We start from the raw sequence: 27977 nt of genomic DNA, 5'->3' as shown, positions 1-27977 counted from the left end.
TTAATTGTGACCTTAAAAAGCCAAAGAGTGCACACACATTTCAGACAGTAAACAGAGGTCTATTTTATTTTGAATGAGTCTTTTAATTAATGCATTTCAAGTACTCCAAAAATTACATCTCTTTGCACAATACAATTTCAAATTTTTATTTTCTTTTTTTTAGTAAAAATGTTCAAAGTGAACAAAAATTTCGAATACTGTATAAAACACAGTGAACATTAAAATCAGACAGTAGTTTTTTACGCTTTAATCGTGTGTTCTTACGGCCTACATCACCTACGACATTTCAACTCAATTTGGACATTTTCAGTGCACGTTTATCTAAAAACTTTTACCAAGACTACGAAATTAAAAAGAAAAGTAAATTTACAGGCATTTTTTTTAAAACTTCTGCTCGTCTACCCGAACCATGCCACAGGATAAGAAAATGAAAAATAAAAATAAAATAAAAAAATCATAATGGGAATGTAACATTAACTCCATCACTGAATAGTTTTTTCCTCCGTTGATGACGGCGGTAATAAGTATAACCAAATTCCAGTTCTACTTGCACAAAGAGGAACATAAATAACTTAGAAGAGAGGAAACTTTGTCACATGTGAACATTTTTAACAAGTTACTCTGAATTTAGAAAAAAAGAGAAATAGATGTATCAAAATGTACTTTTCATTCAAATTAAATGCCAACTTTTTTGTTGTTTTATTTTTTTTCTTCCTCCAAGTACTGTACAAGTTTACAGGTAAATTCTTCTGGCCCGACAGGCGAGATGAGATTTAAAAAAAAGAGAGCTCCATTTTGTACAGAGATGAGGAGTAATAGCAACCGCCAAGCTATCGAATTCATCCGCCTCATTGCAGAAAACGACACATGTTGGTTGTTTACGTCGACCGCTCCCCTACAGAGCTCACTGCGACTGGGACAAAAAGAGTCGCACTAGTTTGCATGCACTTAAAAACAAAACCAGAGCAGATGTGCAATGACGTACAAAATCTGGGATGCGTCTTCTTGTAGAGGCATTCATATTTTACACTTTAGCAACATTATTGGGGATTTTCCCCCTGAAAAAAAATAAAATGAAATAAAAAAGGGAGTACATGCATTTTCAATTCCTTATTTTAAGTCAGATTTTGTTCTGCTCTTGCTCAAAATTCATCTCAAATTCAAACACAAAAAGAAAAGGTACGCTGACAGAAAAAGAAATTTGAAAGTATTTTTTTGTCATGTCTCTAGTGCAAATATCTTAGAACACTTGGAAGAAAAGACAAATTTAATATTGATTAATATTGATTTACAGAAAAGGTGCACTGGTAGATTTTTTTCCACTAAATATACACTGCAAAATCACAAAATCTTACCAAGTATTTTGGATCTAGTTTCTAGTGGAAAGATCTTACTATTCTTAAACTATGACAAAAAGTAACATTTTACCTTGTTTTAAGTAAATAATTCTTTAATTTTGATGAAAAGGTTCTGGCTCGATTGGCAGGTTATTTCACTTATAACAAGACATTTTTCCCATGTTATACGTTACGGTAATTTATCTGCCAGTGAAACTCAAAATTAAAGAATTATTCACTTAAAACAATACTTTATCTTTCAAAAAATAAAAAAAAAGAAGTTACTTTTAAATTGGCTTAACTTATTTCAACTGTACTAAAGATATTTGCACTAGGAACTAGCCCAAAATAATCTGTGGAACTTGTACATTTTTATCAATATTAAGAAATTATTCACTTAAAACAAGCTCCTATATCTTGATAGAAAATTATTTTAAATTAGTTTTGTTTTGTTTAAGGTACACTCGGATATTTGCAATACAATTGAGTAAAAAAAATGTAGTTAAATGTTGGTTTTGCAGTGCATTTCAGCAATCAGATTTAATGTTGCTTATGCAAATTTCTTCTGTTCCTCCTCTATTGGGATGAAACCTGAACTCTGCTGTGCTTTCTGCTTGCAAATTCATTTTTGCTGTCTGTCTGATAGCAGTTGTAGCCAAGAAAATGGCGGCGAGACGCTGAACGCAACACGTTCACCCAACAGAAGGAGGTGCTGCCAATGAGAGTCTCTGCAAACAGTTGAGGAAGAAAAAAAAAGACATTGCTAAGATTGCAGGTTTTACCATTATTTTAGTAAAACTATTAGGAAAATAAATTTGTGCAAGAGGCATTTAATCTGACATGTAAAGTTGAGTTTTGTGCAAGAGCAGAAAAAACATCTACAGGAGAAAATACAGGAATTTCAGTCAATTTAAAAATGTATGCTCTTACAAGTTAAAAAGAAGAAGTCGTGATTGCATCACCAGGTACAGTTCTTGTCCTCTAATAAATAAAATTCACAAAAAGGGTTTGTTTTGCAAACACCTGAGGTCGAACCAATCACACTTCCTTCCTGCTGCCGTCTTAGTGGATTTCTACGGTAAACATCCTGCACTGGTGAGCTCTTTAGGGGATCAGGAAGTAGCTTTTCCAACAGATTAGTAGTGAACGCACTGGGGAGAACGTTAGTCAACAACACTGCTGCATTACACTTCTCTTTCCTGCGTTACACATCCGTCAAAATAACATAGTGTTGAGTGAATTACAGATATTACAGACCTTTGTCAATTCAAAGCCACATGTAATAAATGTGTCTGCATGCCCACGAGGAAAAGTTCTTAAATCCACTATCTGAAGAATAATAGAATGATTTAATCTTAAATTTTTTTTAGTCATTTTAAAAAATTTATTTCCACACTCATGTAAACTAACATGACTCATTCCTAGACTCCTAGCTGTTGTTTTCAGTGTCACTCTTCATGATCAGACGCAAATAGTGTTGTGATCCTTCATATTTGTTCCCATGACGACGCTACATCTCCTTACACAACATGAGCAAAAAAAACATAACGTTAGCAAGACCGAAAAAATTAAACGAAACAGGGATATGATGCCCTTGTTGTTCATAATCTTGTAATCAAACAAAAGTGAATGCGATCCAACTCAAGAGCGTCAAATCCTCAACGGTCCTTCATTTATGTGTTAAGAATCCTGAGAGCACTAACCGAAAAGAAAAAAAAAAAGAAAAGTAGTGAAGAATTACACATTTACAGTAGAAGAAATAGTTTGTTTTCACTTATGATACACTAAATATTTACAGTCACATGCAGAAGATAATCTGCATGAGGAGACCAGAGCCTGTCTCTTTTGCTGTTCGACATGAAAAATCAAGAAAAGAAAAAAGAAAAGTGCCACAAATTCCCACCGAGTTTCTCTCATTCTTGGTCAGGATGATGAGGGGGGAAAAAAGAAACAAATAAAAGAAGAAGAAGAAGCACAAAACGATTCACCGGCAGTCACTTGAAGATCGCAACAGAAAGAAAAACACATCACAGGATGTACTAATGCTACACGATTCCTTAACTCTCCTTGGCACTCCTTGGAATGAAAAGAAATAAGAAAAGAAAGATGGAAAATGATGCACTGGAGATGGCTGATGGTCGAGTCCACTCCGCAAAGAGCCAGCTGAGTAGTTGGACAAAGTTTTTACTCTTCTTCCGCGTAGAGCGCGTTGTCTGCAGATCGGCGGATATGACGATGACAAACAACCGTGTCAGGCTTTTCTTTGGATGGAGTGACGCTTTTGTTTCCCACTGTAGGCACGAGGAGGAGCCAAGGCATTGGGGGTTGCAAGGAGGGGCAGCGGGGTCTCAGCGTCTCATCTGGCCCATCTGATAGTTCTCTCTGGGCTGACGGTGGTGCCTCTGGGGCTGCGCCTGCCGCTGCGGCTGACCCCGGGCTTGTCGCTGGCCGCCATGGCCGCCGTGGGCGTGGGGGTGCTGCGACTGGTGCTGCACCTGAGAGCTAGCGTGCTGCTGCGCTCGTCGCCTCTTCAAAGTGCCTGGAGACAAAACAAAACGGAGGGTTGGCTCGATTTTTGCCACAAAAACATTCAAGCGTTTCCAAGGCGAGAAGAGAAAGTCGGTCTTCTATTACCTGAAGAACATTTCCAGGATTAGAGGACTAATGTCCCACTGAAACCTAGAGAAACTCATCCGGGTGTTTAACTTTAGTCACACTGATTACTGCAACAGTAAAAAAGAATCAATCTAATCCAGAACACTGCTGCTGAAGTTCTGACTAAAACCAGGAAGATAGAGCGCATAAACCCTTACACTGAAAAAAATAAGAGACCACTTAAAACGATCTTCTCACATTATACTCTTTGAAGCTTTATGTTTGCGTAAAAATTTACATTTTTCTTTTATTCTGTAAACTACTGACAACATGTTTCTGAAATTCCAAGCAAAAATTTAGTATTTATTTGTGGTCAAACTGTGCTTTCAGACTTCAAATAATGCAAAGAAAACGAGTTCATGTTCCTTTAGAAACAACAATATTATTGTTTTAACTCTGGAAGAGTTCAGAAATCAACATTTAGTGGAATAACCAGGAGGTTTTCAACGTTAGTCAGTGCAGTGGGCTCTACATTTTTTCCAGAGCTGTGTGTAGAAAGTGTTAGGAACTGACCTGGCAGTGGTTTGGGAGGAGGCAGCTTGGGGTTACTGCTGGGTGTGTGAACGCTGCAGATCTTAATGAAACCCGCCATGAGCATGATGAGAGCGATGCCCATCAGCAACACGGCCCACCAGTGAGCCTGGAGGAGGAATCATCACAAACCTCTTGATCTTAAACTTAAGACTAGAAAACGTCCAGCAGATTCGGTACGTACCACAATCCACTCTGCAATGTTCTCATAGAGTTCTGGGTTGAAGATGGCCTTCTTTAGCCTGGCGAGCGGCCCGTCTGCGTCCACCAGCCGGCACTTCATGAACACGTCGCAGTAACCTTTGAAATCGTTGCAGGGCGATCCCGCTGGCAGGGTGGTGACTTTCTTATTGAAGAACCGAGCCAGACGCTCTGACCCCGTGCTGCTGCAGGTGTTGGGGTTCACTGCGGAAACGGATCAGATTCTCATTTGCATTGTGTCGACTAAGACAAAAACATAAAACTCTACTCGGCTTGGCACCAGCCCCCTTGAATTCTCCCCTGCAACGATCTTTACGCTGCAACAAAATGTTTCTCTTGCATGTGAACAGAAAAATGGAAGCAAGCATTCAGAGTGATGGGATGAGCTCCAGTACAAACTGAACTTATTTCATTGGAGCTGTTCTTAAAAACATGCAATGTGACTCTATTAAACTGTGTCAGTACTTTTAAACTGTTTCGTAATTTGTTTTAACCCTCCTCGGCTTAAACGTATCACCGAAGACGTATTTTTACAAGCCAACTTTGAGGTACCGTATCTCTGCCATACTACCTGAAAAACTGTATCGGTTTCTGAAAGGGGAGTCATTGCGCTTTCCAGCTAATATCAGGTTATTACGGTAATTTTACGCCTGCCGTTGCAGGGAGCAGGTTTTACTTCAGTTTACTCTTATGAAAACTCTTTTAACAGACAATAAATTGCAAATAACTGCTAGATATTGAAAGTTCCAGTTGTTACGGATAAAACGGGAAAAACTACTTACTCACAGAGCATTTAAATAACTTTGAACAAATAAAATAAGCAAAATATACAGTCGAAGATTTGAAACTTAGGACTTAAAGGGTTAAAATTGCTTGGGGTTACTGCTGGGTTTGGAGTAACCCCAAAAACACAAAGTCTAACCAAGTATTTTTGGTCTGTTTTCTAGTGCAAATATCTTAGCTCACTTGAAATAAGAGAAAATTAACTGATAAGTAACTTCTCAGCAAGATATAAGAGCTTGTTTTAAGCCAATATGTCCTTACCTTAATGAAAAAGTACTAGTTCCATTGGTAGATTAATTCAATTTCAACAAGACATTTTGTGATAAATGGATTAATCTGCCAGTGGAACATAAATATTAAGAAGTTATTGACTTAAAACAAGCTCCTATATCTTGCTAAAAGGTTACTGGTAAGCTCATTTTGTCTTATTTCAAGTGAACTATGACATTTGCACTAGAAATGTCACCATAAATACTTTTTTGTGTTTAAATTAGTTTTACTTTTGTGTTGCTGATTTCTGCGCAGGTTCCTCTTGAAAATTAAATCTGGATCTTAAATGGATTTTGTATGGTTAAATAAAATTCCTGCTAAATAAAAACCGGATAAAGCCACTCACTCTTCTCCATGCAGCACACGTGGCAGAGCTCGGTCTCATCCTTGCCGTCCTGGCTGGCGCAGGTGCACGCCTCGAGCCCGTACTTCTCGCAGATGGAGCCGGAGCAGCCCTGCGGGGGAGGAGCACGGGAACAGGCGACATCAGACACCGACTAGTGAGAATAGCGTTGCTACAGCAACCAGCTCTGCCAGCGCCAGGTGGGAAACGTTCGAGCGCTCACCCCGTTGAGGCAGACTTGAGTTTCGCTGTGGCAGGCGGTGAAGTTGGCCTTGGGCTCAGAGGTCGGGCACTGGGCGCTTCCCCCGCTGCACATGCCCTGGTGAGCGCACTCGGACTCCTCCCGGCACTTCTCGTTGCGACCCTTGTAGCTGCACTCGAAAGTGCAACAAGGACCCTGACTGGGGCTGATGGGACATAAGCAAGAGCCGAGTCAAAAACAAGTCAGGCGAGAGCCGATTGATCCTCCTCATGCAGAACAAAATGTCAAAAACCCATAAAAAATATCTAAGAAAATAAATGAAACTGTAATAATTGTCGATTAAATAAACTCTAATCAATTAACTAATAACATCTGCTTAGATAGTTTTTAAGTGTTGTAGTTTTTCTGCCATCCAGCGGGGGGCACCACTGGTCAAACTTCAGCAAAAACAGTTGATACAGAAACAAAATGGTGGGAAAGATCAAGTCAAATTGGACTCAGTCATACAATATTTACTATAAATAAACACAATATGGGAAAATGTCCATATTGTACAGAATTTGAAACAATAGCAGATGTGATTTTAGTATATTGAAAATGAGACAGAAATTAGGTTAAAAGAGGAGGAATTAAAAAAAAACCATTTACTTTTATAAATATAATACAGGGAGATTCAGAAAGTAAAAGTATTAAAATTTTAACTGGAGTTTTAAGGAAAACAAAGTTGTTTAACAGAATCTGATTGTAAAATAACTGATATTTCGAGCCACACTCCATTCCAGCAGGTGGCGATAACGTATACCACACGTTTCTTGCTAACCAGCAATAAAGATCAAGAAGAACGGGGAAGAGAAACGGTCCAAATAGAGTCTGACGTGTGCAAAATGCACTTTTTTTTTTTTTTCCCCTCTAGGGGGTCTTTTTGTGGGCTCTAGCGTCCCTTATATGACAGTAGGCAGACAGGAAAGGGGGAAGACATGTGTCAAATGTCGTTGGGTCCGGGAATCGAACCCGCGACGTGGCTGTCGCGGACTCAGGGCCTACAAGCTTGGTCGCTATCTCGCCACCATATGTCAGAGTCGCCCCTCTGTTTTGAAATATAAAACTCAAAAGATTTAATTTACCACCCCATGGGATGATCTTGATTTATTATTAGAAGTAAGTAGTTCATGTTATAATAGAAAACAACAATAAAAAGACATACTGCCAATGAGTAAGGTTGATTTTGAGGTTTGTCATGAGTTAAACTTTCCTTCAAGAGGAACCACAGAACATATTTTATCATTTTGGTCTTTAATTTTTCTATTCAGCAACCAAAGAGGTTCCTGTTTGGTTCCATTTTATAAATGTCTAAATTTCATAATGTGAGAAAACCACAATTTTTTGCTTATTTAGCAGATACCCATCAAAAATGGCAAAAAGGAAGGTGGACACTGAGAACCGGGGGTTTCAAACAAGGTTTAGAGTTTATATTTAGAGGTTTTACTCAGTTCAAGTTTAAAAGTTAAAGTTTAATATTTGTTTTCACTGCATATTACTTCTCCTTGATGAAAGTGTTGTTTTTGATTAATAGAGTTTTGCACTTTATTTTATTGTATTTCAATCCAATTATATTTTAAAAATATTTCAGTTATGTCTGTTGAAAATTAAAGATTACTAACAGAGCCATAAGAAAATATTGCTTTATTTATCTGATCATATTGGAATATATTTGTTAGGTTTTCAGTAGGTTCAATTAGGTTCACTAGACTATATGCGTCATTTAAAAAAATGTCAATGAACATTCGATCAGTCCGGCCCTCGGCTTGTAGCAAAATTTTTTATTTGGCCCTCCGTCCATTTGACTTTGACACCCCTGCCCTACGCCACCGCAGCACGCCCCCTCTGTTTTGAAATATAAAAACTCAAAAAGCTTCTTAATTTACCACCTTCATGGCGCTCATTGTTGGAAAAGCCGAGGCGATAATGCAGAAAATTAGAAAAATAACAATAAAAAGACATACTGCCAATGAGAAAGGTTGATTTTGAGGTTTGTCATGAGTTAAACTTTCCTTCAAGAGGAACGACAGAACATTTTTTTATCATTTTGGTCTTTAATTTTTCTATTCAGCAACCAAAGAGGTTCCTGTTTTGGTTCCATTTTATAAATGTCTAAATTTAATAATGTGAGAAAACCACAATTTTTTGCTTATTTAATTATTTAATACAAATGACACAAAATAATATTATCAAAAGTTAATTATTAATCACTCAAAAAATTGCTGCAGCTAAAATTAAGTATTGTTTTGGTTTTTTTATTCATATTATTAGTTTTTGGTATCTTTGCCAATTTTATAAGTGTCTTATTATTTTTACTAAACTTAACATTATTTTCTATTTTATCATTTACCTACCTGTGACGTTGTGTTTGTTGTGAAGCAGTTTGGTCAGCTGAGGCTGTTGTAAATGTGCTATATAAGCAAACCCCGACTTGACTGTAGCCATTACTTGATAGATAAGAAAAAACAACTTTAGATTAACTCATTATTTGATTTCTTACCTGCAGACTTTGTTGGGCTTTAATTTGCACTTCTTGTTGTCGGGCTGGTTGGCGTCGTAGCAGCACTGGTCTTTGCATTGGTCGTTGTAACCGCAGTCGCACTCCTCTCCAGGCTCCACCAGGCCGTTTCCACAGATCGGCTGGCCAGATTCTGAGGCAAAGAAAACTCAAAGCTAGACTCCACAAAACTGGAAGCTAAAGAGTCACAGGAAATCAAATACTGCCAAAAGAAAAGCTTAGAATAAAAAAACAAACAAAAAAAAAATGACACAATACCACAATGTTCAACAAATCCTTTAGGAATATAATGTCAAGAAATCCATCAGTATTGTTGATAAATAATGGACATAATAGTACGGAAAGGTTTTGTTGCTACTGCATTCATTTATTAATTCAAATGCATTCGTTTTGCTCTTTTTATAATTTATTTAAACGGTTATTTTTTCAGCGTGGAAAGATCGTACAATAAATAACCAGAGTCTGGAAGCAACCAGTTACATTTACTTATTTGCGTACCTATTTTTGGGAAAAGAATAACTTTTAAGAGTGTAGTTTGTTTTTATTATGCTGCACTTTTTACTTTTACTTGAGTTATTTTATTATGAAGAGTTGTTACTTCTACTTAAGCAAAAAATTTGGATTCTCTACCCACTGAATAAAAATTAAAAAACATGTTTTAACCAAAAACAAAGACACACACCTGTAGTTTTTGTTAAAGTTTCATAAGTTTTTATAATTGAAAGAAACTGATTTGTAAAAAAAAAAAAAAAAAATTCTTGATTTTCTTTATTTTTGGGGGGATTTGGAAAATATATATCAGGCTTATTAATGCAAAACATTTATGGACAGAATCTGAAGTGAGATCCATTTCAGAAAACAAAACAATAATGACAGGAAGAGTGATCAAGGCCAGAACTCTGCCAAAATCTGGTTAATGGTGACAAACAGTGAATCATCCAAATAAAGTTTTTAATAAAGTAAACTAAGTGAGATCGCTTCAAACCTGAAGAAAGAACAGTTTAAGTAAATAATTGAAAGGCCAAAATTAATAGCATTAATGCTGTATGAATTAAAAATAATGGTTTAATTTCTGCAGAAATCCATTTTAAAGCTGTGCCAAATGTACCATCTGCATACAAAAGAAAAACATCAAAGGTAGTTGCTCAGCCTGCCAAATGCTATCAGATAAAAATAATACCATGCCAAAGCCAAGATTGGGTTACGGATCTAGTGCCGCTCTGCAGGATCACCTCCAGCTGCCATATTTTATTTTCTAATGAAGACTTTTGGATGACTCTGCTCTCCGCTGCAGGGAGCAGCTGAATAAGAACGATTACAGGGTTTGAATTTCTGATTCCTCAACAAGAGAAGTTCAAATGCGGGCCAACGCGAAGCAGTAAAACCTACCAACAAAACAGTTTCCTCTCTTCTTCTCCAGAACCTGGCTGATGTTGCGAATGCTGCAGTAGGAGAACTTATTATTGTTGAGCTTGTCTCCCGATGTGGCTCGCGCATACATGATATAATTGCCCTTCTCCTTCTTGTCTTGGCTTTTGGATTCTCCTGGGGTGCACTCGGCTCCGGAGTCATGCTAGGAGTGAAAGTGGAAAAGAAAAACCTGAGGTTAGACGAGCGTGTACCACACGTTAAATGTGACATTTGTGAGTAACGTACCGGGGAGCCAAAGTTGTGTCCGACTTCATGTGCAAAAGTGATATGAGAGACTTTTGGAGGTACGTGGGAGGCATAATTCTGTACCGTGATTATACCAGTGTTGAGAGACTTCCTTTTTCCGTCGGAGTACAGCTTGCTTTTTTCACAGATTCCCCCAGAGCTCCCTGGAAAAGAGGAAGGAGCAGAAAGCTGTTTTCACCTTAAAGAGACAAAGAATGGTTGATTCTACAAGTGAGTCAAATGTAAAATCCAGTCTTATTAGCACAAACCTTTAAAAAGTGTTTTAATTAAACATACAAAACTAGAATTTCAGAGGAAAATAACAGTTTTAGAAGAGAAAAGTTGCATTAAATTAGACTCAACTTATCATAGTAGCACGACTAACAAGGATATTAAAAAAAATATTTTTTTACATATTTTTTTAAACTATGTTATAACAGGACAGTATGAGACAGAGTTCGTTAAAAAATGTTTTTTTTAAAAAATCAAGGTCCTCTGTCTTCTCCCAGTGCCAACTAGAAACAACCAATCATAGCCAGGAGGCGGGTCTTAGCACTGTCAATCAATCTATGTGGCGCTGATCATTCCCTTTTCTCTTCCCCTCTTGCTCTCTGCTATCCTGCAGCTGGTAGAGCCTGTTATGAATGCTCAGGCTAGTTAGCATAGACTGAATGCTAAGTAGCATTCAATTAGCCTGAAAGCTAACTAGCATAAACGTTTAACTGACAGCTGGTAAACAGTCTTCCTGGAGCGCTAAGTTGTTTCTCAGCTATTAGCAGATTTAACAGCGAGTACATGAAGATTATAATCAGAGCCAAGAGGCGGGTCTTAACGGCATTAACATCAGGAGGCGTTAAGACCCGCCTCCTGGCTCTGATTGGTTGGTTTTTGTCAGGAGTATTGCAATAGTAGCTCAGGAAGGACGTGGAGGAGGTTAATATTTTCCCAAATTATCTGTCTAACATTGTACTGTCATAACATGTTGACAGTTTTACCAAATATGTTAAATATTTATATACTTTTATAAAAGCTACATACTGCATCTTTAAGGCATTTTCATATATTGGTATGTAAATTTCTAGTCAAAATTTAATGCACTCTGAAATGAAATCGTCTTTTTATCAAAAAAAAAACAAAACAATTCAGACAATTTTTGACAGCACAGTATAATAATGAATCCAAAAACTACTAAGGAATATTCCAGTACCTGATGGGGCTCCCACCCAGGCCAGTCCCAACACGCCATCATCAAAATCCCTGTCTGTGAAAACGTAAGCCAGACAGTAATCGTCGTGGTTCTGCTCCGAGTTCAGCTCCAGAAACTTCTCCACGCCGATGTTGGCGAAGCGGAACGGGTTGGATCGGTCTCTCTCGTCATTGGTCGTGTTTATCTAGACGGGAGGAGGCGAACGGCTTAGGAGGGGGAGACGAAAACTAAAACATCAGAGTAATACAGAGCCTGTTGGTGTAACTCACCCTGATGCGTTTCACCATGAAGCTGATGTTACGAATGCCCATGAAGTCTGTGCCCTGGTAGATCGCATCAATGGCTTTGACATGACTGGAAATCTACAGGTGAAAACAAAACAACAAAACAAAACAGGATTTCCTTTAAATTTACTTTTCCCAGAGGAAAGTTCTAGCACTTTTGTAGCATTTTAAAAGCAGGTTTCAAACTTTTCCACCACCACACTTTCCAGATAGAAACAATACAATTAAATTTGAAAAAGACCATTTCAATTATCTACTACATACAATATTTAACGTTATTAAAACCATCTTGTAAGAGTATTTTATATTTTAAAGCAGATATGATAAAATGTTATGTTTTGAAATGTCTCTCTCACACACTTTATACATCCGACTGGTCTAAGAACTAAAGTCTTAGAAAAAAATAACAAAAAATCCTCCAATTTTAATAACGCCGTTTAATGTTTAAAATTTGAGCCAACTTTTATTTCAGTAACATTTTCAATAAGTCATTAAGCCATTAGGAATAAAAAATATTTATTACACTAAGCATGTTAAGGTAAATAGTCTTCCTGCTCAAAAGATAAAATATACAAAGAGATTTACAAAAAAACAAAAAAAAAACAACTCTAAGTTTCCTGACATTTAACAAATGTAAATAATTTTGGTGATTCTATCTAACCTAAAACAAGAAGGTTTCGTCTGATTTAACTTCAGAGAGAGATAAAAAAAAATGGTTTGTGTCTGTTTACTGGATGTATTAAACTGTCCATCTAAGAGATGGATAATAATGTTTCCCAAATTTAGACTTTAATTAAAGATTATATTGCACTTTATTACAAAGCTATACAGTTTGAATATGAATAACTTTCAAGGACTTTATACAAAAATAAAGCACTTTCCAAACCTTGAAAAATCTGATTGAAATTTAAGCATTTTCAAGGACTTCAAGCACCTGTACCAACGCTGTATGAAAAGTTTCAGGCTTCTGGAGACACTTCAGAAAGAACAAAAGTACGGCAAGGCATCATGTCATATATTCTCTTGTTTTGTAAAACCTTTTTGAACCTAATAACCGACTTAAAAATGCCACCAGGGATGCAATATTTCCCTCGACAAAACAGGAGGTTAGTGAAGCGCCACCTGGTGGAGTTCGTCCAAATCAATGATAAGTTCAGCTTTTAACTGAGAAGTTATTCAAGTGTATAAGTTTACGTTTTGCATTAAACATAAACTTATGCATAAACTTATGTTTAATGCACAAGTTTATGTTTAAAGTTATGCATTAAAACATAAGTTTAAACATAAATATAGGTTTATGTTTAAACTTAAACATAAATTATTTAGCTCAAATAATTCACTTTATTTGAGCTAAAGTGAATTAGCTCAAATAAGTACAGCTTATGTTATTTTTTTGTTATTTTCCAGTGATCTCAGATATCACTTAAACCTAATTTGTGTTTTATAATAAATGTGCAAAAATTACTAGGAAGCAAATTCTACATCTGGTTTCCCTTCATAGCAAGAATGTCTTTTTTTTTTTTTTGTCAATTCCTTTTAAACATATCAACTGAACAAAAATTTAACTGATTTGACTAGATTGAAATCAAACTGAACAAGTCAGAGGTTTTTAACTTGGAAGGATCTGGAATTGATACTTTACTTTTTTCTGTATGAAGCTTATTTTAATGCCATAGATATAAATCATTTATTTAAGGTAGAAACCTGGTTGATTATTGGTGCTAGCATATGAGAGAAAACACCTAAAAAGACAAATTCTCCCAAGACTTATTAAAGTAATGCTATAAATTGTTTGTATTTAATAGATTTTTAAATTTTACAGCCACAACTTCAGGTATTTTGACTCTGTTTGGATGCTGCCAGAGTTTCCGATGTTTCTATGCAGGATAAGGTACTTTGTATGGCTGTCGTGTGGCTTACCTGAGCTATGACAGCTTCTCTGGTCTTATAGTATTTGAAGAAAAGATGGTCAGTCTGAATAAAGAGCTGGCAGGTGTTTTTCTCCACCTGGGCCATCCGCTTCTTCCTCAGCAACACGGGGCCTTCAGACTCCGCTTCGGGGTGGAGCTCCTGATGTGAGGGGCACACGAGTCTTAGAGAGCTAAATAAAACATATTTATAGCTTTTTCATCCTAACAGTGAGTAAATAAGTAATGGGAAATATTTTTAGAGTTTCCCTCTTAAGCCATGAATCAGAATTTAGAGATGGATAAGATGAACTAAAACCACAATCAAAGCAAAAATAATTCCAGAAAATACAGCTGCATTTCAATAAATTTGAAGATAATAATTCAGCAATTTAATTCTCAAAGTGAAACTCATAATAACTCAGAAATTGTTCATTACACAAAAAGAAAAAATATTTCTACAAGTTTTAGTTTCTCTTAATTTTGCTGATTAAAGCTAACATTAATGGCAGCTCTAATTTACTTTTAGTTTCTCTACCAAGGTCCTTTCTCCCACAAAATTAGGATGCACAAAAAACCTAATCAATGCACCAATACACTCCATTTTTTTTGCCGATACCAATATCTGAGGACTAGAATCGGCAAATACCGATCCGATAAGGAAAAACAGCTGAGTTCACTTAAAACGTTTCTTTTTTTAAAACAAAGACATAAATGTACTGAATTAGAAATTTATATGGTAACTCTGAACTCACTTAAATATACTCACAACTTCACAAGCTACTGGTTAAACACGTAAGACAACTTCAGTTTGTTCAGTCAGAGCAATTAGGACAATGAAAGACGATGTAAAATAAATAATAAAGACGCTAGACAAAAACAATAGGTTGACTATCTTGGTCAAACTACAACAAGCCTCCACCATTAATTCTAAATATAATAAATAATAACGCACTCAGAGCACAAAGCACAGAATAAGGCTGAATAGATCAGCCCTTATGGATCGGACACATGGTCACCAACGATCTAGAATTATTTTATTTTTTTTCAATATCGGCTCCAATACAGATATTAATATCGGATCAGTGCATCTGTAATCAGAACTTGTAAACAGAAAACCTGTGTGCAAAACCTTTAGGATGTTCTGTGAATGTCCAAAAAACACAATTGTTGTGTCTCCATTAGAGAAGAAATATGTTTATATGCAGCATTTTTGGGAAATTGTATTTAGCAAACTTAACAGAACAGAGATAGATTCAACACTTTAACATGACAAACTCAACTTTTGAGGAACTGTGCGATGCTGCGACAGCTCAGCAGGAGATCCAAGGAGAAGCCGGTGGCTACAAATAAGCACATTGCTGCTGCAGACAAACTGTTGGAAATGGTTTGATGCGAAAGAAGTGTTTGTGAAATACACAAATTTTGATTCGGTTGAAAACCTACCTCATTCTAAAGCAAAAAAAATATTATTTTTTAACTGGAAAACATTGGAGTTTTTCCTATATTAGCGTGTTTCAATTAAGCCAATTTATTTTTGTTATTCCAATTTGCGCAATTTTATGGTCAATGGAAACGCAGCAAGTGTCAGTCAGAATATGCAAACCATGACAACATTCCTGTATTAAAATGTTTTTCTTTAATAGATCTCATGGGAAAAGACATTTAAAATCTATTTTATAAATTTACACATCACTTTTTGAATTGAATTATTTAAATATTATTTTTATAATATGCTAATTTACAGAAACACTTCTGTGTGTTAACTATTTTATGAGCACTCTGTATGTACAGTTTAATTTGGTTAATGATGATTTTCCATGGAGCAACAAACAATAACTTCATCCAGACAAAATTACAATCAAATACAACCACAAGAGCAGCTAATCGGAGGGATTGTGAAATATTATTCAGCTCCTTTAGTCATTAATAATTAAAAATATTATTAAGTTGTTTTAGAAAATCATTTAAACAGTGGTTACTAATTAATAAAAACTGCATTCATGTTTAAAATGGACTTAAATGTTCATTTCTGCATGTAACTTGTTTTTATTTTTACTTTGTGTGTTCATCCATGTGTGTGTCAATTTTTATTTTTTTTAACCATCACCCTGGCCGGGGGATGCAGATGAAAATTAGCCCTTGTGGCTAAATCTGCCGTATTTACTTGGTTGTTTTAATTTACTTGTATTGATTAATATGCATCTTCCCTTATGAAATAAATTCAAATTCAAATTCATGGGAAGCTGCTTCACATAAGTGTAAAGATGTTTCACTGCCAGTATTGCAGCTTTGGCCAGTTTTTCTAATAATTCCATTTAGCTGAAGTGGAAAAAATACATTTTTTCCCTCCAACTATCTGCCAAAGCAAAAGCTGCCAATTATTAAGAATCAATATTTTTGCAATAAACCCAAACCAGAAAGGCATTTAAGTACTTATTCAAGCCATGTCACGTGTTTTTCTGATTTTTCTTTTTATTATTTTATTTTCACCTTGTTTGGCTCCACTGCAGCAGAGAACTGATACTTCTTCATCCTCTCGAACACGGAGCTGTCAGCGCAGCCTCCCTCTGGGCCGTACTTGTGCGGATAGTCTGAGTGACAGAGGCAGAGACACAAACACTGTTTGGATTATGAAGACAATGTTAGCTACTTAACCCCCTGAGTCACTCCATTTCCCGGTGCTATTCATGATCAGCTAATGGATGTACTTATACGCCACTTGATACGCCTCGCTTCAGCGTGCGAGTCGCTACTTTCCCGTTGCACTCATTAGCAATTCCTCTCGCAATCCTGTTTAATTTGCCCCACAGCAACTTGCTATGTGTTCACAGATGATTTGAAATTAAAGGCTGCTGCTGTAGTGAAGTGTGCTTGGTGCTCACTATTAGTACCAGCATTGTGTGGAGAGCATAAATAAGCCAGAGAGACGGATTGTATTATTCAGCTAATGAGCACCCCGGGTATCTCTGCTCCCACGGGGGGCAATCACACCAGTCAGCCTTCATCTGCTCAGCTGCCCTAACCTTGCACTTTCCCTGTTACACATTTCCATGAAACAAATTACACATTAGACTCGAGGAAGTGATACTGCTGATTGAATGTGAGCAGGTGAAGAGTCTAGGGACTTACGTATGTCATCTTCGTGGTAGATGACTGAGTGAAACGGCACGTCTTTGCCCTCCAGGTATCTCTCGGCTGGTTCCACGTAGTAAGTGCCGTGGTAGCTCTGGATGAAGCCCTCAAACTTACCGTCCACAACGGAGCCGTGAGTCAGGGTGCCTTTCTCACCTGGGAAATCAAATCATGGCACTTTATATTCAGACTCACACGGGTCTGTATGCTAAGTTATCGCAGCATGTTAAAAAAATATCACAATGCACTGAAATATTAACGTCTAAACAGATTACCGTAGATTTCTCCAGTGTAGATATGAGAGGTATCATATGGAACCTCTTCTCCTGAAACTTCTATTTTCAGATCTGGAGGAAATAAGGTTGTATCTCTTTTCATCCGTAAATTGAAATGCCTGAAATGACACGAGGAGATCGTCACAAGACAATCTGCCCTGATTCATCAATTGGATTAGCTCTATTATGCCTCTTTCAACATGTCAGGACAGATCTACATGGTCTATACAAAACATGTTCATTACAGTTTTTGCACAAAATCATTCATAGACAATGAGATTTTAGTCTGTTCAGTTCTGCTTATTTTGAGCTGTTTTAGGGTCTCATGTCACTTCAAACCCAAATAAACTGCTGCTGGTCACGACCATCAACTCAGTGTTAACACTTGCATGTGAAAATGGCTCCAAACAGATGCGCAATTATATAACCGTACATCTTTGAAAAGCAGAAGTGGAGCCTCCTGCACAACCAGCAAGAATCCAACAAGTGGTTTCTGAACTGTAAGTCAAAAACAAAACATTTATCTTTTCCAGCAGCTAGTACAGCAAATTCCAGATTTGCACCACAAATCTGGAACAAACTTCCAGAAAACTGTAAAACAGCTGAAACACTGACTTCCTTTAAATCTCAACTAAAAACCTACTTGTTTAGAGTTGGATTTGAAACGTAATCAATTGCAAGTTTATTGACGGAACCTGACTTGATGTTGTGTTTTTATTGTTGATTCCATGTTGCATTGTGTTTTTGTGTTTGATTTGATGTAAAGCACTTTGAAATGCCTTGCTGTTGAAATGTGCTATACAAATAAAGTTTGATTGAATACAGCAGTAAAACCAGCTGACCAAACGTGCTGGAGCTCAGCTTGAGTTGCTACGTGACATACTGGACTCGGCTGGGGTTGCTAGGTAACAGCACAATGCCTTTCGATTGTGACTCAATAGGGAGGTTTTTGAAATGGCTAATTTTCCAAAATGATTGGTGCTGTTTTCAGAAGCACTCAAAACCCAAAGAGAAGTGTAAAAGTGTGCAAAAATGCTTCCCCTTTGCCAGTTTCAGGAATAAGATACAGCCATGACGCAAAGTCAAATTTCTTTGAAGTTGTTTTTATATTTACCTAATTTTCATAACAACTTACGTTGACATAGATACTTGTTTGTGCTATGAAATGGAAAATACATAATACTCTACCCGTCCCTTTAAGAATGCAATAACACGTGTTGGTCAATGTCATATTTTAACAATAATGACAGTACTTCTCACACCAAGTTTAAATAAAAAACTGATCACGTTACAGATTGTTTTACATTTTTAGGGTAATATGATGAAACTAGAATCAGAAGACTAAATTGGGGAATAAATGTTGAACTGAAAGTAACACAGCCTAACAGAAACAATGTCAACATGCATTGAAGCTGCTGCAATGTTTCAATGTCAGATGTTATTTGAAAAATGGTTAATTTTCAACACATGAACTGCAGTTTCTGTTTCATACCCAACTCAATTGGCCTGTGTTTTCTTCTGACTAGTTGACATTGAGGCTGGGATTACACAAGTGAGTCTGAGTGCAATCGACAACAAAAAAAGCGCGCACAGACACAGACACACACACACGCACGCACACACACACCACACCACACACACACACACACCACTCAAACAGTCAGGGAGCCCAACCCACTACTTTGCTGTAAACAAACCCCTAATTTCCACAACAAACGTTTTGCATCACATCCTGCAAGCACTGCTCAGAAAACACTCGGATCTGGAAAACAGAATCAGATTGTTGGGTTGAAAAATATAGGTATGAATCAGAACTGAAGAAAACAAAATGCATCTTGTAGTCTTTTTAAACAAAGAAAAAAAAAATCTGTGTTTGTTGTTGCACAGGTTTATATTTCGGTTATTCTGTTCCGTATATAAGCAGCATCAGGGTTTATGAACAGCGAGTCCTGTTATAGCCAGGATGATAAACAGTCCCTGCCAAGTTTCAAGGCAGATGGTGGTGACTTTGTGATGGAGTTTAGTTGCCATCCAGCACTGCCACCTCCTCCTCAAAATAGGGACAAACTATATGCATCTTCCCATCTGTGAAATTAGTATTTATTTTAGATCTTAATGCATCTGCCTCCGCAATCACCTCTTGGATGTGCAATAAAAAGGCTTACGCTTAATCTGAAGCCCCAACAATATAAAGATACTATCACATATGGGGAAAAGGGCAGCAGATGTGCACAACATAGACAATTAAAACCTTAAATGCTTCTTCTTATCTGGCTTTTAACCAACTGATGAATCATCTCCAAAAAAAAAAACATAAAAAAACAACTGAAGATTTACTTTTAGAACCCATTTTCACTTCACACTGCAAAAACGCAAAATATTACCAAGTATGTTTGGTTTAGTTTCTAGTGCAAATATCTTAATACACCCAAAATAAGACAAAACTAACATAAGTTTTCAGTACGAGATAGAAGCTTGTTTTAAGTAAATTTCTTAATATTGGTGAAAAAGTACTAAATCCACTGTCATGGAAAAAATGTCTTGTAAGTGAAATAATCTCACTGTAAAAACACCAAATCTTACAAAGTATTTTTAGTCTAGTTTCTAGTGCAAATATCTTATTACACTTCAAATAAACCAATATTAACATACAAGTGTCTTTTTAGAAAGAAATAGAAGCTTTTTCTTTTATTTTAGTTCAATAGTATTAGTACCATTGGCAGATAAATTTACTTATAGCAAAAAACTTTCCCACATTACAAAGAAATAATCTGCCAATGGAACAGATAATTCTTCACCAATATTAAGAAATTATTTACTTAAAACAAGCTTCTATATCTTGCTGATAACTTAGTTTAAATTACTTTTGTCTTAATTCACGTTTACTAAGATATTTGCACTAGAAATTAGAGTAAAATACTTGCTAAGATTGTGTGTTTTTGCTTTGCTGGTGTTTAAAAAAAAAAAAAAAAGATTTTGTGGGCTCTAGTGGCCTTTATTTGAAAGTAGTTCGACAGGAAACAGGGAAACGAGAGAGAGGAAAGACATGCGGCAAATATCGGCAGGCCGGGAATCGAACCTGCGACCTCCACCTGGAGAACTAAGGCCTCAATACGTGGGTCGTGTTTTGCCCCTGCGCTACCACAGCACCCCACTTCGCTAGTGTTTTTTTTATCAATATCAAGTAATAAATTACTTAAAACAAGCTACTTAATCTTGCTGAAAAGTTATTTGTAAGTTAGTTTTGTCTTATTTCAAGTGCACTAAGATATTTGTATTAGAAACTAGACCAAAAATACTTGGTAAGATTTAGTTTTTTTTCCAGTCCAGATCTAAAATGTCCCCAGTAGGCAGGAACAAATGCAAAAAAAAAAAAAGGTTTAATCTTAAACCAAATCCCTTCTACTAAACCCTTAACCAACAACAATGCCTACACAAGGGATTAGTTTGCAAACAAATAACACATGAGGTCACAAGTAAAGATGGACCAACCTTCCGTGGGCATGAAAATCTAAATGAAGGAACTTGTCTTCATGAGAGATTGCCCTCTTGGCCCGCTGATGCTTGCTGTGAATGAGCTCTGTGTCGTAGGACAGGCCTTCATAATGACGGATATACTTGTTCAGAGGGTTCCTATAGTGTCCTGCGGGGAGAAACAAAACAGACGGACACACGTTAGGATGGATAGTCGCAATCATCTCCACCTGTGTCAAGAATTGTTTTATAATTTAGACCAAAGTGTATGTCAATAACTCCAGAATGACGGAGGAAGTCAGGAGCATTATGTTTTCCTCACAGAAAGATTTATTTCTATTTTTATAGGTTAAGAAATACATTTTCATTTCAGTTGTAGACATGTATAACTGCTTATTACTCATTGGCTGTTTGGGGCACTGAGTAATAAAATAGACAGACACCCATAAGATCATTTTTGAAAATAATTTTAAAGAGGTATAATATTTACAGTCAGAATTGACAGACTAAAAGCTAAAGGCAACAACCCAATAGAATGATATGCTAATAAATGACTAACATCGACTGAATACTGATTTTAGTGGCAATATTTTGTGCATCCCTGCTCAAGATTTGTCATTTTATTTAAAAGTTGCCTGATCTCAAATGGAGAATCAAAAACCTAACCAGGCTGCACAGTGGCGCAGTTGGTAGCACTGTTGCCTTGCAGCAAGAAGGTTCTGGGTTCGATTCCCGGGCCGGGGTCTTTCTGCATGGAGTTTGCATGTTGTCCCCGTGCATGGTGGGTTCTCCGGGTTCCTCCCACAGTCCAAAAACATGACTGTCCAGTTAATTGGTTTCTCTAAATTCTCTCTAGGTGTGAGTGTACATGGTTGTTTGTCTCTGTGTTGCCCTGCGACAGACTGGCGACCTGTCCAGGGTGACGGTTCGGTGGCCAAACCAGTGAGTCCTTTTAGAGCACATGTGTCAAACTCAGGGTTCATGGGCCAAATCCGGCCCGCCATAGTTGTTTATGTGGCCCGCTAGATTCTAGACTAAACACGAAGTGTGCTTAAATATTAAGTTAATAATCAAATCACTGCAGTCTCTAATCTGTTTTATCAATCAGTCCCTCCAGTTTCATGAGAATTATCATGGAAATTTATGCAAAATCAACAAATCCTCGCACTTTTTGTTCTAATTTGCAGATTTTTTTCAAAAATTGTCAAAAACTTTCTTACTTGTGCTAAACAGCTGCCTCAACCTTAATTGATGTCAAGTTTAAAAAGTCACATTGGACTTCCGGTGACGCCAAGAAAGGAGAAGCAGCCTGATTACCTTACTCCGAGGAAAATCTCCTAAAAACTAGCCTATTTCACGATACAACATAAAATTTATAACAACTCGACGAATTACAAGAATGTCTACTCTCAGGAAAGAAGCGGATAAGAAAAATAAAACGACTGCGCGAAGAAACCTGCCAACTTCCAGAAACTACGATGGCCGTAAGTGAACAGAAAGACAACATGGAGACTGTTCTTGCAGAGCTAATACAACTGAGGAAGGAATTTCACAATATTTCACAATAACATCGACACTTACAGGAATAGTAATATAAAAAAGATGCTCATAATTAAAAGGTACTTATGGAAAAACTAACAATCGTATCATATAATGTCCATGGCCTAAACCACCCAATAAAGAGAAAAAAAATTCTTAGTCAACTAAAAGAGATGCAATGTTCCATTGCCCTACTACAAGAAACCCATTTAAACGAGTTAGAACATAAAAAACTAAGACGGGACTGGGTAAATCAAACATATAGTGCGTCATATGGAAACAGGAGAGGAGTCTATTTTATTTAACAGATCATTGGCCTTTTCCGCAGAAAAAGTCATTCAGGACAGGATGGGGAGATACGCCTCTAATCAGATGTGGGAGGAGGAGATATCCGTTTTAAATCTTTATGCTCCTAATGAATGTGACAAATCCTTCTTTAAAGAAATTGCTAATATAATTGCAGAGAACGCTAAAGGCATAGTAATAGTTGGAGGAGACTTTAACGCAGTACAGGATGGTAAAATGGATAGGATACCAGCAGAAACGGGGGGACAAAGCAGGAAAACAAAAATACTTAAAAATATGATAACTGAACTGGGACTAGGGGATCCATGGAGATCTAAAAATCCAAGCAAAAAGGATTTTACCTTCTTCTCAAAAATTCATAATAGCTATTCAAGGATAGACTTCTTCTGCATACCTCAAAAATACTTTTATAAAGTAATTGACTGTAGTATTGAATCAATTACTCTGAGTGACCATGCTCCAGTTACCCTACAATTAAACTTAAGTAAAGATACCCCCTTTAGATACTGGAGACTAAATGTCTCATTGCTCACTCCAAAAACCAAAACTGAAAGTTGAGCTCAAGTATAAAAGGAGTCTTGTCTTATTGTGGGGCAGCTGGAAGTTCATTTTCTCAGGACGGCACTTTAGAAACAACACTGGAGAGCCAAACTCCAGAGAGAAACACACCTTCATTAACGGGAAAAATATTGTGGGTTTGTTTTGTTTTTTTGCTTCAGTTTGCATTTTGAAAAACAGTGTATATAGAAGTTTCGGCTGTTCAGGTTTAAGGTATAATAACATTCTGGACTGGGTGCAGTGAGTTATCTTGCACTACAATAGCCAATAGCGAATACACACACAGCAATCAGTGCAAACATCATCACTTACTGCTGGGAAAACCTAATATCCTGCAGTAAAATTGATCCTACTTTGACTTTCCACAAGTGTAGGGCATCTCTTTAGACAAATCTCATCCCCTTGTGATCAAAAACAGAAGGACCATGAAAACTGCCAAGCACTGACCTTTAAATGCTCAAGATACCAGTCGGCTGGCATCTGCAGAAATAAGCTGCATACAAATATCACCATTACTTGACAAGCATTGACTGGTCACAACTGTTTTATTACAGGGTAAACTTAAAGGTGGTCTATTATGCAACCTTGAACATGCTAAGATGGATCTATGGGCTATAAAAAAATACATGTTCATAAAATTTTTTTGCAGCCAATGAGCCAACAACAGCTAACTCCAAACCGGCCCAGTCTGGCCGGCCCGATTAGAACCATAGCTCTAGGGGGTCCAGGGAGCAGGGTGGAAGCGCTAATGCAAAAACGATCGTAGGTTGACCCGGATCCAGCGGTGCAGTGCAAAAAGGGCTTAAGAGACAGACTGGGTTTCTCTGGGGTTGCTAGGTAGAAATAGAGTGTGACTCAATTATCAAGAGGTTTTTGAAATAGCTTGTTTTCCAGTCACCAAAAAACACCAATTTATTGCCAAAATGTTGTTGTTTTTTAATCGCTTGGGCTGCTTTTAGTAGCAGTTAAGATTCAAAAGTACAAAATAAAAATTTTGAATATTACATGCCCCTGTGGATGAATTGTCACAGGATTTTGGCTAAATGTTGTATAAGTAGTACAGTTCTGAATGTGTTGGGGATGATCCAATGACAGATACTTGGAGCACAGAATTAAAGTGATGGAAATCTACAGAAGCTGTATATGGTCTATATTTTAAAACTGAGCTAAATCTATTAAAATCAAGTAAGTGGCAGCTTTGGAGCTACACTCATCTGCAGAAGCTGCAGAATTATTTCACCATCAGAGGAGTGGGAGGAGGATATGAAGGCAAGTGTTTCCTCATGCATATCCGCCTATTTCACATTTAAAAGCAGACAGAAGTCAATCCACAGCAACCGAAATGTGTTCGAATAGAACAAAATAAAGCTGGAAGATTTCTTTATTTGTTGTAAATATAAAACAAGCAAACCAATGGATTATATAAACCAGGCAGCTTTCCCACTCCATTCCTAAATGACACTACTTTCATTAAACAGACAATATGTAATTAGAGCTGTCTGGCAGGTAATTAAGCCTGACTAAAGAACTATAATTTACTGTAAATAAAAGACTGTGCAACACAGACAAATAAATGCTCCAGATTTCAGCCTCTTCACTGTTCATAAGCTGTATCAAATATTTAGGTGATAACATTAAATTTTTCATTGAGGTGACTGTGAGAAGTGAAGAATGCCTGGAATTACCTCATTTGTTTAGTCTGAAAAATGTCAGAAAAGTAAAAAAAATAAAACAAAGACCGCCAATTTAGAGAAATCAGAAGATTTTGATAAAAGAGCAAGTGAAAGTTGTGACATTTAAAATGATGGTTGGGTCCCAAATAGCTGGAAAATTATTTAGTTGTTTAATTTAAGACTTATAAACAACAAATAAATGATGCTATACTTTGTTAATGATTAACAGCAGGAACTTTTCTGAGCTCCCACAGAGGAAAAGGTTTTCTGAATTCATTTTGACTTTATTATTTGGCAAAAAGGTTGGTAAAATAAATAAATAAAAATAAATAAATCCAGTGTTGCTTTACAAGGACAACATTTTCCTTGTAAAGTGAAATATTGAGCTAATTTTTGCCTGTGCGTTTCTCCTTGCAGTTTTGAATTAATGAAGAACAAATCCTTTGTAACAAGAACACTGACAATTTCACTTGAAGCAAATAAAAGTTTGAGAACAAATTACTCACATAGCCAATACTCTTACCTTTAACCTTAAAACAAAAAAAAGGTCTGCACATATTAACACCATGTTTTATATTTTGTTTCGTTCTGAGCCAACTCTTTTTCTCCATGTACTTCAAATAACACGTCATCTTTTTACAATACATTTGTGTAGATATTTTTATACCTTTACATATTTCTATTAATATTTGCCCTTTCACAGATTTGAGTTGTTATTTTTTAGGATTTATATTCCTGTAAAAAAAAAAATTCAGTCCATTCTTTTTTTCAGGATTGTTTTACTGTCAATCATATTGATTTTGACTTTTTTTTTTTTTTTGCCACTCACAGACAGACTTGCTGGGTTGTTTTGGATCAATGTCCCTTTTGCATAATGTGCACTTGAGCTTTAAAATCCCTAAATGATGGCGAGACATTTACTTTTATGATTTACTGGAAGAGAACAGAATCCAGTATAGATAATTAAGTGTGGTTTTCTGGAATACTGTTACATTGGATATAACCGGACGCATTCCTTTCAAAAAGTTCCACTTCAGTTTTGTCAGTGCAAAGAATAATTTCCCAAAAGCATTGGGAATAATCAAGATTTGTTTTATCAAACTGGAGAAGGACTTTGTGACCGAAGTTAGCAGAACTTGAGACACTGCTGCAACATTTTCTTTGTGACTAATAAATCATGCAATAGGAATGTTTTTTGCTAAATATTGTGAGATCAGTAGTAAAAAATACACATTTTCCTGCATCCCCTTGTTCTCAACCAACAGAATAATTGTTGCAGTGGCAGGCAACTGTTGTAGTATCAGGCAACTGTTACTACAATCCAAACAGTGCTTTGCAACATTGAAAACTTCTGGGGCGATATATTTGTGGATTGTACTGGTGATCTCCTGCAGGAGAGGTGAAGTGGTCCAGAACAAATTCTGGTAAAGGTCACCACTGCACCATGTTTTCTTCATTTCTGGCTCTCACTTTATGGAAGCATTTATCTGTCAGAGTAGGAAGTAAATACAGGAGCACAATCTTGTTAAAATGAGAACTTTTATCTTTTATATTTCATTGAAATTGAAATGTCATTCACACACTGATTGTGCCAAACAATCGGCACCACCGCACCCTCTGACGACCACCAACAAGAGAAAAGGTGGGCGAAATGTCTTGCCCAAAGACAGACTGACTGAGACGGATGAAAATGGGATTCAAACCAGCAACCCGCAGGTCACAGGGCGAATCTCTACCTCCTGAGCCACAGTTGACTCCACATTTTATGTGGTTAAAACATGAATGTTTCTCATATGTGAATTTATTTCCTAGCTTGGGCAGCCATCAATCAGTCTTTTGTGATTTATGGCCATTTCCAAAGCTGGAGACACAAAGTCTTAGAAATGGCTTTGTTTCCCCTTTACAGATCTTTAATTACAAGCCTACTTCATGATGCCTGACAGGTTCTTATCGGGGGTAGACAGTAATTAGCCCTGGTTGTGGCTACATAAGTACAACTCAGCTTTCCAAAAATGTGGTTATTCACAATAAATTTAGGACTTAATAAATAAAATCTCCATCTTACAGCATTGTATGTTTACCCTAGTTATATCGTTGCTGCTTTGAAATAAGCAAGTATGACAAAAAAGGAGGCAGATGCTATTTCACAGCCCTGTACGTTAATGTTTACAAAATCGCTCCTAACAATCTCGATGAGCAATCACATTGGCAATACCGCACTGATTATTGTATTTAAGTTAAATTATGGTAATGTCTGCATGAAATAACATTAACCAAACAGTACAAGAGAAAGTAAGCTTCAGGTTTGGACAAAAAACAGCTAACTTTAGCGGCTAACTGGAAGGTTAGCATCGAGCTAACGGTCCGTTAACCCAGCGGCTTCTCCATATTCTCATAACAATGGCTTCTGTTGTTATTCGCACGATAACAACAGAACCGGGGCCGAAGCCGACGATATACAAAAATAAAACAGTGACAACACAACAGAAACAACTCTGCGTTGTCGGTTTACAGCAACAAACTGCGTAAATCCCTGTCGGCTTTGACGCAACGCATCTTTGTTAGCTTGAAGTGAGAAAAGGGTGCAGTCCTGTTCACAACAAGCAGGCCCCGCTGATCCATCTCTGTTAGCTAACCTAACGGGCTATCGGGATTTCTGCTCCCTCAGCCTCCGCCGCCGCTGCTGCTACAGCTACTGCTTCGCGTATTCCTCCCACCCCTGCGAAGATTTCTCCCCCAAAATGCCCCACTCACCTTGGGTGTAGTTTAGCAAGTAAACGAAGAGGAAAACTTTGAGTGGAAGCGGAGGTGACAAATCCATTGTTAGAGCATTGATACCTATTTCACTTTATTGTCCTATTTAGATAGGCGCAGACGCCCTGTGTGTTTATTGCAGCTTCCTCTCATCGCCTCCTCTCTCCAGCTCCAGCGTCGTGCCGTCACACGCCGGACAGCTGGGATCCCTTCCCCCAAAAGCCTTCATGATCCGAGCCTGAATGCATTTCAGCACACCCAAGACGCAGCTCATACTGTAAGCGCTGGTGTTAAACGGGATAAGTCCACCATTACAGGGAATTTACATCA

General features: G+C 37.1%; 1 protein-coding gene across 1 annotated transcript; it reads right to left on the bottom strand.

Moving 5' to 3' along the window:
- Positions 1-284: 284 nt before the first annotated feature.
- LOC122835335 (disintegrin and metalloproteinase domain-containing protein 10-like) lies at positions 285-27914 on the bottom strand. Its single transcript, XM_044124325.1, has 16 exons — positions 27648-27914; positions 20836-20986; positions 17344-17462; positions 17066-17224; positions 16427-16527; positions 13947-14096; positions 12012-12104; positions 11743-11926; positions 10536-10699; positions 10269-10452; positions 8862-9012; positions 6344-6527; positions 6124-6232; positions 4708-4928; positions 4506-4632; positions 285-3876 (listed from the first exon to the last, which is right to left on the bottom strand). The coding sequence occupies exons 1-16, from the start codon at positions 27712-27714 to the stop codon at positions 3686-3688; spliced, it is 2355 nt and encodes a 784-aa protein (XP_043980260.1). The 5' UTR covers positions 27715-27914; the 3' UTR covers positions 285-3685.
- Between the last annotated feature and the right edge of the window lie 63 nt (positions 27915-27977).

This window comes from Gambusia affinis, linkage group LG08 (genome assembly GCF_019740435.1).
Source record: "Gambusia affinis linkage group LG08, SWU_Gaff_1.0, whole genome shotgun sequence".
NCBI lineage: Eukaryota > Metazoa > Chordata > Actinopteri > Cyprinodontiformes > Poeciliidae > Gambusia > Gambusia affinis.
The sequence above is the reverse complement of the archived record's forward strand: the minus strand, read 5'-3'. Positions and strand labels throughout refer to the sequence as shown.